Genomic DNA, 14,302 nt, shown 5'->3' with positions numbered 1-14,302 from the left:
ATCGGGAAAATGTATTTTAAATTTTAACTTGAGCCAGAAAGAATAGTTTTGATTCTTTGGGTTATTATGGAAGATTAGGTTGGCCAGAGATGGGAGTAGGAATACTGTGAGACAAAAGCTTTATTGTTTTGACTTTCTACATCTAAATGAGACCAGGGTAACCTTAATTTGTTCTGAATGGGGAACAAAAGACATTGTGAGACTAGTGGACAGATTAACTCTCTTACATTTCAATTTATCTACTATCCCTCTTTTTATAGCCTATTCTGTAAATTATATGTTATCAATTTTACTTGTTTCTTCATATTTTGCATCAGAATTTTAGAAAGTAGAATAAAGAAGATGACCTAGTCCTATGCTGAGTAAACACTTGGAAAAATATGAAGAACATTCAAATAGAGATATTTTTATGAAAAGGATAAGATTTAAATTAAACAAATATAGGAACTAAGAACTCATCCAACATTTATAAATGTTCACAGAGTTCGGTAATTCCTCAAGAAGCACAATTATCTGGTTCTGCCTTTTTGGCTTATTGGTAATAATTGAGAAAAGCGCCTCTTTCCTCGTTATATCTGTGACCCTTCTACTTCAAACTTGCCAGCTGTGTGTGTCTTGTAGAGCATACTGAAGGCAGTGAGAAGAAACCGGCACCTTTTTTTTTTCAACCACTTTCTCTAGAAGCATCTCTTAAGTGGCCTCAGTTTCAAGACCACAGACTACAGTTTTACTGCACAGTGAGGAGTTCCAGCTTCCTGGTAGGGGATGCGGAGACTCTCACTAACTACCCTGCACTTGTTTTTGCTAAACAAGTTTTACAGATGAGGTTCCATCACTTGTATCACCCTATTTTCTGGCACCAACTTCTAAATTAGTTTGCTTTAAGATGTAAGCCACAGAAATACAAATAAGCAGAAAAGGAATATTTTGGCTTAATAACTGGAAAATCATTCTGTCTCTGAATTCTGTTGTTTTTTTTGTATGTTATCAGACTGTCTCCATGTGGTAGTAATGATTGACCCAGGTAGCTCCAGGCGTAGAATAAGGCTAACATAGAAAGGGCCAAAATGACATATAAAGATAGGCAGGTAAAAAGACTCAATTTTGCAAGTAAATACTTTGGAGGGAAAGATAACTACCTTTGATCTGATAATTATTGGTTACCCAAGCCCAACTGAGTTCCACCAATGATATTGGCATTGTTGTATGCGGAGTGGCTAGGACAGAAACCCAAAGAGACTTGCAGAAATGAGCACTTACAACCACTGGTGTCAGGAGATTAAAAAAAAAAATTTTTTTTGTCAGAAACAGGGAAATGGTCCTCATACTTAGGAGGTCATTTAGAAAAAAGCTTCTGTCCCCTTTGTCAGGAAAGTACAGGACATCTTAATGGATTAATTGATGTAATTGATATTATCAGTGTTATATGTAAGGAGGAAGGAATAGTTCCCACTACTACCTTCCTCTGAAAGCAGGATTCTATTACCAAAAGGGGAGAATTGGACAAGAGGCTGGGATAGATAAGTACAACGGATTCTACCACTAAGTTAAATCACAACTTTTGTATTTAGTAGCTTATGTCTTTGGGAAGGTTACATAACCTCTTAAATCTTAACATCTTTAGTGGGAGATGGTGAAATACTAACAGCACCTAAGTTTAGGGTTGTTGAGAAGATCCAATTAGATAAGGCGCATAGAGTGCTAAGCACAGTGCTTGGCAGTTAAGCCTCTTTATAATGGTAGTTCGCCCTCCACCACCACTACAGCCTCCTTCCCTCAGCACCCCTCATCTCCATGCCCACTCCCCTACTCCAGGCCCTCATCAGCCCGCCACCAACTCTTTGCAGAACTTTATCATCCCAATCTCCCTACTGTGGTCAGTGATCTTTCAAAACACAAATTTAATCCCACTACCCCCTTGGTTAAAATATCCTATGATCTCTTTTCATTGTCAGAATAATATTCAGACTCTACTACATATACTATTTTTGTGGTGGTCTATCCCTCTATTTCCTGTGGGTTTTGTGAGAAGTAGCATTCACTTGGTTACCATTACTGCATAATTTCAAATTCTGCATAATATTCAGACGTAAGTAATATATTTAGATGTTGGCAGATACAGTATTGGTGGTTGATGGGTAATTGACATGAAGTCGCATGCTTTTGATAGTTGTTAGGTGTCTTTTTGGGTTTTGTTATTTTCTTTTCATCAGGTTTCAAGTTTGGCTTATAGATGTATATAGCTCAAATTTTGAAGACTGAAGAATAGGAACTATAGGAAGGATATGTGATACAGTGGTGATAGTGTAATTGGAAAAGCAGGAAACTAAGTCAGGAAAAGAGAGTATGTAGGTGTTAGGCTACATGTTCTTGTGAAGGGTTTCCTCAAGAAAGGATTGCCCAAGTAGAGATCTTCCTTGACTTAAGATAGGATTACATCCTAGTAAATCTACTGTAAGTTGAAAATACCACAAGTCAAAATGCATTTAATACACCTAGCCTAAAGTGTATATACCAAACATCATAGCTTAGCCTAGCCTAGGGTAAGCATGTTCAGAACACTTACATTAGCCTACACTCGGGCAAAATCATCTAATACAAAACCGATTCTCTAACAAAGTGTTGAATGTCTCATGTTATCTGTGAAATTCTGGAATGAAAATACTGTGAAAATATTCCACATTGCTACACAAGTAATGTCCTGATTATGAATAAATTTAGTAGTTACTTGAATTTAATAATTATATAGAAAAAATTGTACATGGATACAGGGATAATTTTCGTGAAAAATTTTAAAGGAAATACATAGAAAATTGGTTAAAATTAGCTTATCACAAATTCGAAATGCCCTCCTTAACGCATGTCTTAGAAGGACACTTTAAGAATAGAAACTAAGAATTGAGGTTAACAGGTGTGTTGATCATGTACCATAGAAGTGTATCGTTTCCCGTTGTATCTGTGTTACCTGACAAGTTTAGAAAAAAATTAAAAATATAGTTAACAAAAGAAAAGTGGCCCATTATCTCATCACCATATTCTGTTTTTGTTTCTATTTGAGATCATACTTACATAACCTGCTTTTTGCCCTAACAATAAAATATATAATTCTATGTAATTATATATTTCTATCAGCATAATTTTTAATGGCTGCATAGTAATCAATTATAATTCCATTAATGTTGTTAGTAATTTGAAAGTTTCCAAATTTTGCTATAATAATAACCTTCCAAAATAGTCTTTTAGTTAAATTTAGTTAACTAAGTTAGTTACATTTATTTAAATTTACATATCGATGACTATTTTTTCAGACAAATGTCCGGAAATCAAATTATTTGGCAAACATAACATGTTTGTTAACCATGCTGTCAGTTATAGTTTCTTTGGTGCTTAGATCTATAGAAGAGAGACAGCTTTGTTCAGAATACAAGGATACATGAGCCTCTTTTTCACTTTTGCCATTCTTCTGTTTTTCTCCTCCTCAATTAGTGGTCCATTCATTTAAGCATTTATTGACCACAAAATAAAATATGTGCCATTTTTGAGCATCTGCTCTATGCTAGGACCTGTTCTAGGTGCTTTGCATACTATTAATTCATAAATCATTTAACCATCTGCAAATACAAAAGATACATCATTATTTCCATTTGACAGATAAAGTATACCCTTAGATATAAACTATATTACCCATAAGAACTAAAGACCTGGAATTTGGACCGCTCGCTGTCTGATTCTCTGTCAGAACTCTTTCTACCATGCTCCATTTCTAAACGTCTGTTGGACTTTTGGGGGAAAGAGCAATCAAGAGTTTAATCTTAAGATATGCCAATTTTTAAAAATCAACAAGGGACATCAAGCAAGCAGTTGACTTTAGAGATCAAGTAGAGGTGGAGGAGCCAGCAAAGGAAACTGAGAAAGCAGCTTTGCCAAAGTAGTAGGAGAATGAGAGTGAGTGAGAGATAAGGAACGGGCCTTTCGAGTGTACAGAGCATCCCTAGAGTCCAGGTGCACGTTTCCCAGCAGGCTGTGGGAGACGTGTGGCGTGAGGGAATGCCTGTTTCCTAGCTCTTCCTCACGTCTGTGGTGTAAATATTTACACTATGGCTGATCTCAGACTCTCAGTAGTTTAACAATCAGTTTCCAGATTTTCTGAAAATTTAATGTTAGTTCTTCTACAACATTCATGTTGGTTCCAGCACATGACTGATTGAAAGCCTGGACAAAAACAGTGAAGTGATAGGGTTGGAAGATAAGCTGTTGGATATCCAGCAGATAAGTATTATATGGGCATGAAATAATTATTTTGAAGAGAATGATAAGAAAGAACACATTTAATATAGGATGAAAAGGTTAAACTAAATGCTTGGGATGATGGGTGATTTCTCTTTCTGCCTATAAATTTATAAAAGTTTATATTTTATTTTTACAGTATTTTGAAAACATAATCATTTAATAAGTACCTGTAGTTATATGTGCTTACAAGGCATAAAATGTAGTCCCTGGTCTTATATTTTGTAATCTATATCAGAACTTATACAGAATAAATTTGCAAACGAAAGTATTTTTTTTATTGAGGAAACAAAAATGCAAATTTTGAGCTGATGGACTAATTTTCAGTGCTAAAAAGTTTTGTATTATAGAATATACTCAGCATCTAAAGATATTTTCCATAAAAAGCCCTGATTTGTATCATTGAGATTAGTTGAGAATTTTGGGGTAAAAAACTCATGTATAAAATGGCTGAAATATAGGCCTAACAATATTAGAAAGTGTTATGCTTCAGTTATGATGTGAGTTCATGTACTAATCAATTGAGACAGTCTTTTTGTAACAAATACTTTTAATGATTTATGTTTGTTTTGTTTCACTTGTTGGAGGATTACTCTCAGTAGTTTCAGCTATTGTATCTGAATCATTTTCCTTATCAGTAGGTAACCTATTGTAGTGGGGTACTGTGGCTTTTTAAAAATAATATTCTAGCCCATAAATGGACATTCTTTTGCTTTTTCCCTATAAAAATCCTCCTTATTTTCATTTTATTGCCCCTGAAAATTAAGTACCTTTAAATGTCACTAGCATATTTTAGATTCAAATTTTAAGAGTTCTCATTTTTTTTTTGCTATAGTTTTCTGTGAAATTTGCAAGAAAATGTGTTACAAAGATAATGTGGAGTCTAAAATTATCATACTCACGATCTCGGAAAATATTAATCAGCGTAGAGGAAAAGATCACCCAAGTTAAGTTTAGTTTCTTACACTTGACAGATGTTTCCTGTATGAGAGTTTTAGTTGTTCTGACACATCATCCTTTGAGTTTTTACAAGTTTGATAATAAGTGACATTTTAGTTGATGTTTCCAGTGTAATTTTCCCAGTACACATTGATATTTGAGTTAAAGCAGAAATAATATACCTTGTTATTTCTAAGTGATTTTTAACTTACAAGTTTAGCATCTCTTATATAAACTCCCAGTTTATCAACAAGGGGGCCATTTACGTGACTCACCCAAGTCCACTAATGAACAACTGAACGAAAGGCACCAATGACGGTGAGTAGTACGGGGATGATCGTAAGGCTGCAGTGCCATGTTGGATTAAAAACTTCTTGTGTTCTTATATGTCCAGGATATGCTAGGAAGATGAAAGAATCCAGTTTGGGTTTTATAAGAAACACGGAAGTATGCCTGGCCATGCTTATTTGGTATTAGAGTTGGTTGTTGTCTGTGGGGCCGAAGGAGAAGGACTTCCCACAGAAAGTGAAATTTAAGCTGAGATCCAAAGAGAAGCCCGAGAAACCCTCCTGGGACACATCGAGGCACTGGGCAGGCATGCAGGCTTGCGTGATCAAAACACATTAACACTCTCAAGGGGCACCTGCGTGGCTCAGTCAGTTAAGGATCTAACTCTTGATTTCGGCTCGGGTCATGCTTTCATGAGGACATAAGTTCGAGCCTGGTGTCTGTCTCCACACTGATAGTGCAGAGCCTGCTTGGGATTCTGTCTCTCTCCCCCTCTCTCTGCCCCTTCCCCGTACTCACTCTCTTTCTCTCTCTCTCAAATAAGTAAACGTTAAAAAAAACAAGTCAGAACAAGACTTTTCTCATTTACCAGGAAGCAAAACTGTTTTAGAGTATCTATTAGTTACTGATGAAGAAAAGGCAACTTGTGGCTAGAAAAGCCCTCTAAAGAGGATGATACAAACTTTGTGTTTAATGTGTTTAGAGATAGAAGAAAAATTAAATTAATCCAGTGGTATATTTTACATACAAAATTTGTGATGAAGCTGTATTGCTGCAATTTGTTCATAAAATCAGCTAGGTTAAATATATGTATGTTAATGAATTGACCTGTATAGGTAATGGGTTTTTTTTACCCTGGCAAAAATATTTTATGGTAATCCTAACCTGTGTTCTGTGAGGAAATACTGAAAATGACTCCTGGTTATTAATGATTTAATGCTACTAGCGTGATGGTGTTGTTGAGCATGTATAGCAGGGAAGTTAATAGTGGGCTGTGGAGCCTGAGTGCTTGGTTAATCCCAGTTCTACCCCAGTTCGATGTGTGTCCTTGGTTAAGCTTCTCCCCCTTCCGTATTTGCAAGATGGGGTTGTTATTATAGTTATACCCTGAGCTAAGCTCCTTTGGTCGTTTAACTGTATGAATCCTAATGTACTCCCCAGACTATAAACCTTTGGTTTTCTGTTGCACCTGTAAGGACAGGCTTGGACTCTGCCTGCCTTTTGAACAGGACTGGAGAACAGGCAGCGTTTGTGGTGCAGGTGCACGTTGTGTTCTGGGTATTCTTCTATCTGTTCCTTTATAGCAGCAGTGATTTTGTGCATCATGCCCCGCTTTTTTTTTCATGAACCTTTCTCTCTCTGTTTTTGAAGAGGATTTATGATGCTAAAGGATTAATTCTGTGAACCCTGATTATCATGAATATGTTTTTTGTGAGCTTAGCCTTAAGCTTAACGTTTGTCACAATTATGAGAAAATATCCTGAAAACTTAAAAAAAAACTTAACATCTTTGATTAACAAAAGAAGATGCCATGTCCAATTACTGACGTTCATTTTTGTGTCTTTTTTCTTCCCCTGGAATTTGTTTTTATTTGGCATAAGGGACATCAATTTTGGGATAGTGTTATATATAAAAAAAACTGTTCTGCCCCTTGAAACTGATAATTACCAGTGGTTGTGTTTTCATCTAAAATTGGGCCTGCAAGGATTTTTTCAAGAACACATGAACTCCACGAAGCAAGTTTCCAGCCAGGACTTTGTGTGTGCGGTTCCTGCTCCTTGGACCACTCTTCTCAACTTTCAGTGCATTGCTTCTCATTCTTCAGGGCACAGCCCAAGTACCATTTCTTCAGAGAAATGCTCCCCCTAAGTTGGGGGGAGCTCTCCCACTCCTCCCAGTTTTATATAAAAGTCTATATATTTCCCTTTTTGTCTTTTTCACAATTCTAAGCTGTGTTATTAGTTTGTTTACTTATTTGTTACTTGCTTCTCCCCATTATATGTAAAGCAGCACCGGATAGAGCGTTGAGGAGTCTGACCACTGCTTTTTAGACAGTTACGAGTATGGTGTTGACGCTTGTGTGCAGTCAGTGCTCGCTAACTGTAGTACAGAGTCACTCAGTGAAGGTCGTAGGTAGGTAGCATTACTCCAGTTTTAAAAAGTAACACAGCTGCTTAATTGTAGGAAGGGGACTTACTTTCAATTGTCAGTCTAATTCCCAAGGCCCTATATGGACCATGAGAAAAGCAATTTCACAAATATTTTCTAATTGATTCCTTGCCATAATCTTGTAATAAGTATGATTATCCACACTTTCCAGATGAAGAAACTGGGGCTCTTTGTGACTTCATTAAAGATGCATCACTCAGCAGTGGGAGAATTAATTTATTTGGCTTGAGCTCAGTGTTTATATGCTATGTTGTGCGGTCTTTCTCTGTAATCACTTGAACTCAATCTAACAATGTCCCAATGTACTTTGAAGCAAGCATTTCATATAGAAAATAAGACAGGAAAGTATTTTTCTATTTCAATATTGCCCCCTTAGCTGAGCCCAGGTGACAGTGTTAAAACAGCTAATGGTTTTAAACTTGGAAACTTGTTCCATGCCCATTGCTTTTAGTAACTGTGTCTTTCTTTTAGCAATTCTTACTAAATACCATCTGTTTGCCTGACTATTGTAGCTAGGCATTGGGAAAAAACAATGCCAAGTAAAACTTACACTCTACTCTTAATTTGGTTAATACTTAATAATATTTAAAGTACCCTCCTTTAAAAACAAAAAAACACGTAATATCAAAAAGAATGAGATACTTCTGGGCACTGACATGGAAATATGGCCATGGTATACAGTTGATTGAAAAAGTATACAGCAATGAGGCGCCTGGATGGCTTAGTCGGTTAAGTGTACAACTTTGGCTCACGTCATGATCTCATGGTTTGTGGGTTCAAGCCCCACATTGGGCTCTGTGTTAACACCTCAGAGCCTGGAGCCTGCCTCGGATTCTGTCTCCTTCTCTCTCTGCCCCTTCCTCACTCACTCTGTTGCTTGCTTGCTCACTCTCTTTCTTTCTTTCTCTCTCAAAAATAAACATTAAAAAAAAAAAGTATACAGCAGCCTATGAAATATAAGCAAGTCTGCTTTTTTTGTTTAAAATTTAAAAATGTGTATAGATACATCTCTATGACTTATATAAAAAGGAAGAATACCTTCTGAAATGTTAATAGTGGCCATCCCAAGGGGTGGAATTTGGGTAGGCAGAAGGTAGTAGTACCTTTATTCTATATGTATTTTTTATGATAGGATTATGAGTAATTTTTACTTTTAAAAAATATTTCTTAGTATTTTCTAACATAGAAACATTTGGGGTATATAAAAAATTTTATCTAGAGAATGTTTATAATATTTTAAGTAGAAAACAGTATTAAGATTATGATTTTCTGATTAAAATTTTCTCTACAATGTGACTTATATAATCTGACAGTAAAGTTTTTACTAAAGCATTTTTTCTGCCCTATTTCCAACAATGAGCATAAGAAAAAACCTATCACAAACAAAAAATAAATAAAGTGAGGTAAGGATCCTAACTAAAGGTAGGGGTTGTGGGAGGGGAGCCGGGTAAATAGGGAAGCGCCTTACCATCCAAGTGTTTAAATTTGCTTTCTTAGTTATAATGCTAATAGTAACCATAATAATAACAGTGACAGCTCACATTTACTGAGTGCTTATTAAAGCCAGATATTGTACTTTGCAGGTATTAGCTTAGTTAATCCTTTGAGCTAGGCTCTATTGTTATCCCATATCTTAAAGATGAGGCTCAGAAAAGCTGCATCTTATCTAAGGTCACAAAACTTAATTCGAAGAGCTGCGGTGTAACCTCGGCGGCTTTTCTCCAGGGCCTGTGCCCACACACTTGGTGTCTCTGAGTGCCAGATTGTGAGATTCTAAGTACCAATCCAGCTGTTAATAGGGGTCTCAGGGCTTTTGTCTGCATTAATGGAAAGAGATTATTAATTTTAGGTCAGGATTCTGGTGGTATCCAAAGTTTCCTAGTATCCAATTTTATTTTTTCAGCCCAACAGGGATTAGGGAAAGAGCCTCTGTGATTTCTTCCTCTCACCAGAAATGAACAGATGTAGGTGATAAAATTGTAACTAACATGTTGTTGGTTGCATTCTGTTTTGTTTCTCTAGGCAAGCAGCTTGGTATAATGGTAAATAGTGGCTTCAGTTAGATTTGGGTTTAAATTCTGGCACCAACATTTTCTAGCTTCTAGTCTTCATCATTTCTTTTTGTAAAATAAAGATAATATTGCCCTTTGGAGTGGTTATGAGAATTACATGAAATAATATAGGCAAAAGACCTTCAAAGTAGAGTTGTTAGGCACACAGTAAAATATAAATAAAAATTAAGTCACTTTTCCTGGTAGATGCCTCAGAATAAACCAAAGAATCATCTTGGGAAACAAAATGTTCCTGATTTTCTACTATAAAATGTAGGTGCAACTGTGACTGCAAAATGAATATTCAGCAAAGAAATATTAATTAGTTTAAGATGCCCGATCAGTTCAGCACGTTCATATATACCAACCCAAATCATTTGTGGAAATTAATAAATTTTTTTAATTATCCTTTCATTTCAAATCATGGGAATACAAAACATTGTAATCAATTATAAACATACAATTGAAACTCATGATCTGGTATAATAGGAACATTAGAAGTCAGACTGAACTCATACAGCAATCTTTTATTAGATTTTTCATATGAGCTTTTCTAAAATTTAATTTTATTTCTTTTTTATTCAAGAAAGAGAGAACTTACATGAGGGTGGGGCAGAGACAGAAGGAGAGAAGGAGAATCCCAAGCGGACTCCACAGTGTCAGCACAGAGCCTAGTGCAGGGCTTGATCACACCAATCATGAGATCATGACTTGAGCCAAAATCAAGAGTCAGACACTTAACCAACTGAGCCGCCCAGATACCCCTCATACAGGCTTTTATAACTTTGGTCTTTAAGGGGCAGGCGCCTGGCAGGCTCAGTCAGTGGAGCATGCAACTCTAAATCTCAGAATCATGAGTTTAAGCCCCATGTTGGGAGTGGAGCCTACTTAAAAAACAAAGAGAGAGAGGGTATCACTTTTGTTTTTTAGATGTTTTCACAGTTTCATCTATTTTATGATGATTTTTTTTCATTATTTTTCCTAATATCCTTTATTTTCTCCCATTAAATACTAAATATTACCTATTTCTATTTATGTTTTTGTTTCATGTTTCTTTCTCAGGTCTTTAAAAAAAACCCTACATTTTATTCTTCTGCCTATACAGAAAAGAATCTCGGTATATTTATTGTTAGAGTGACTGTAGACCTGGCCTGCAGTGCTGAGTAGTATTTCGGGTGGTTTGAAATTATCATACCCTCTGGAGACTGTGCTGGAGAGCAAGTAGATTCTGAGTGAAGAACTGAGGAACTTTCTGTTTGATTTGGGGTATTTCTTAATTTATTTAAAATCACATTGCCACAATTGAGCATAGTCTGTTATTTATTTAATCGATTAGCTCAGTTTCAAAATACCTGCTCTGTATCTGACTTCCTTCCATGCCAACGTAGGTCAGAAGATCTTGGGTTTAAGAGAATTCAAGAATGATGAAACATTTAAGGATCTTCCTTTCTTGGCTTACTGTTATTTAATTTTTGAAAAAAGTGGACGTATATGAAAACTATGTTCTTTCAAAAGCACAATTGTATTTTCTGTCTTATTTAAATAGTTTATTTCTTAGAGCAAGTTTTATTTTAGTGTTTAAACGTTTATGTATTTTGAGAGAGAGAGAGAGAGAGAGAGAGAGAGCATGCACATGCTCGTGTGGGTGTGAGAGTAAGGAGGGGCACAGAGAGAATCCCAACCAGGGTCCCTGCTGTCAGTGTGGAGCCTGATGCGGGGCTTGATCTCATGAACCATGAGATCGTGACCTGAGCCAAAACAAGAGTCGGATATTTAAGTGGCTGAGCCACCCAGGCACCCCACTTATTTAAAAAAATAATTTTTAATGGATTCTTCCATCACAGTATTATCTCAACGTAATAATAGAAATGAAGTATTTTCATATATGGTATATGAATATTATATCCATTATAATATGTAGTGAACATATTAGTAAATCATTTTATTTTATTTTGGCTCTAATGTACATCATCAAGTAAATAAAATATGGAAATCTTTTTTTTTCTTTTAGAGGAATTGAAATCAAATGCTCCCATATTTTGTGTACATGGTCATCCCGATCCCTGTCTGTAGTCCAGACTTAGTTACTCTCGTGATGACCTACATTATTTGTACTTCCTGACCATCATGGACATTCATGGCCCTAACTGGCATAATTTAAGAAAAATCTATTAGGGGGCGCCTGGGTGGCTTAGTCAGCTAAGCATCCAACTTCAGCTCAGGTCATGATCTCATGGTTTGTGGGTTCGAGCCCCATGTCCGGCTCTGTGCTGACAGCTAGCTCAGAGCCTGGAGCCTGCTTGAGTTCAGATTCTGTGTCTCCCTCTCTCTCTGACCCTCCCTTGTTCGTGCTGTCTCTGTCTCTTAACAATAAATTAAAAAGCAATTAAAAAATTTAAAAAAAGAAAAATCTATTAGTAATCATAGTGTATCCAAAATGCTTCGTAAATATTTATTCAAATACCTTCATATTTGACTTATTTTGGAAGCTGAAAATTGTCTTCAGCTCACTGTATCAGGGACCTCTATTAAATAAATCTCATAACACTTGTATCTTAAGGTAAGTGTGAGGGGTATTGATAATGTGTGTGAAGTGCTAGTGTGTCATGCTTAATACATAGCAGATAGTCAGCAAGAAGCAGCTGCTGTTTTTATCCTCTAATAATGACTGGAACGTGCTTCCTGCAGAAAATGCTCATTTGCATCCTGCTTATGTTCACTATTCTTGCTTTCCTAAATCTTCACTCCTGGATAATAATGCCAGCAGAAACCAAAGGTGACCATTTTTCTCTTTCTAAAGAAGGATTTAATATTGACTACAGTTGTTAAAAATAAGATAGTTGTGTGATATTTATAAAGCAAATCTTGGGAAAAAATGATTTTTAAAAAAGTGTCTAAATAGTCTTGGCTACTATTTGAGATCTTGCATATTTGAAAACATGTAATCCTTGTCAAAATTAATGTGTGATTTGGCTATATATAGAATTGTACTTAGAAAATAATTTTCCTTTAATTTTAAAGACATTTAAAGCCTATTAGATGGCTTTAGCTTTCAATGGTTCTGCTGAGAAGTTTCTTACCAGTTTGAGTCTTGATTTTTACTGTAACTTATTTTGTCACTCAGGAACTTTTTAAAGGTCTTCTCTTTACCCTGTTGTTTGAGACATTTTACCTTGTACCTTTTGCCTCCAGTGGGTATTTGAAAATGTCTGGGGACAGTTTTGTTTATTACTATAACTAGGGAGGATGCTTTCATTCTTTGGCATGTAATGCCTGGAGGTCAGAAGGATTAATTTTCTTGCGTTGCAGTAAACAGTCTCACCCAAAATGTAAGTAGTGCCACTGTTGAGAAACATTGTGACCCTTGTGTATGACAAGAGGAACAAGGCGTGTACATCAAAAACCAGTCAATATGTTTGGTAATAAGATTACAGACATGATATGTGAAACAGTGAAGGAAGAAAGTGTAAATGACATGTCTCAAATTGAAGTAGAATAAAAACACAGCTGTTAAATTATCTATGAGTAGATTTGCCATGTTACTACTTTGGGTTTCTGGTTTGACATGATCGGTGCTGTATTATTTAATCATATTTTTGACACTTTTCCCCATATTTCCAAGTGGTACCTGCTCTTAATTAGTAAGTAAAAAAAAAAATACTCTTTTCTGTAGGAGAGTATCTGTTTGTAATCTAAACACTTACAGATGCAGAAAGAGTTGAAGAATAACATTTTTGCAAGGGCTAGAACTTGACTGCCAATGATAACTGTACATATTTGAAGTAGGATTCAGGAAGGGGTTGAGCAAGGGTTGTTCTTGTATGGTTTCATAGAGGCTTCTGGGTCAGCAGTTTGCAATTCTGTTGCATTAATGTTTTGGGAAGTGAAATAACCAGAACAGCACATATAGATAGCTATCTTATAAGAGTGCAAACATTTGAGGACAAAGACAAATTCCTTTCAAATTATTCACCATTTTCTCATGGTTTATATCATTGCTATACTTCACTAATGTGGCTGACCAGGAAAACTTCATTAGAAATACAGAACTCTAAGGAAGCAGAGAGGACTTAGGATAATGAGGTGGGAAGGTAGTAGGAAATGTTAAAATAGTAGTTTGATAATTTGTATTAACATAATAATTTTTAGGTATTTTTAAATCCATATTTTTTGTGATTTTTAAAAATTTATATCCAATTAAATAATTCAGTATTAATATAATCTTTATTTTAATATGCATATAATAACTTCTACTTTTCAGAACCTAAACCACAGCCACAGCAGCTTCATCAGGGACAACACCGATTGTCAAATACTGAGCAAAATGGAGTCAAAGATAATAACCAACCACGGTATCTGCCTCGAAATGATACCAGACAGCCAAGAAATGAAAAGCCTCCTCGTTTTCAAAGAGACCCCCAAAATTCAAAGTCAGTTTTAGAAGGCAGTGGATTACCTAGAAACAGAGGTTCTGAAAGACCAAGTACTTCTTCAGGATCTGAAGCCTGGGCTGAAGAGAGAAGCAAGTGTGATAGACCCTATTCTAGATATGACAGAACTAAAGATAC

At 35.8% G+C, this 14,302-nt stretch overlaps 1 protein-coding gene across 1 annotated transcript in view; it reads left to right on the top strand.

The window, feature by feature from the left end:
• Positions 1-14,302, top strand: part of TDRD3 (tudor domain containing 3) — a 163,385-nt gene that overhangs the window by 109,516 nt on the left and 39,567 nt on the right. The window contains 1 exon segment of the mRNA XM_029936632.1: positions 13,996-14,302. Within this exon segment, the coding sequence (XP_029792492.1) occupies positions 13,996-14,302 (307 nt within the window).

The sequence above is a fragment of the Suricata suricatta genome, chromosome 4 (genome assembly GCF_006229205.1).
Source record: "Suricata suricatta isolate VVHF042 chromosome 4, meerkat_22Aug2017_6uvM2_HiC, whole genome shotgun sequence".
Classification (NCBI taxonomy): Eukaryota; Metazoa; Chordata; class Mammalia; order Carnivora; family Herpestidae; genus Suricata; species Suricata suricatta.
Note: the sequence above shows the minus strand (reverse complement) of the source record. Positions and strands in the feature narration are given on the sequence as shown.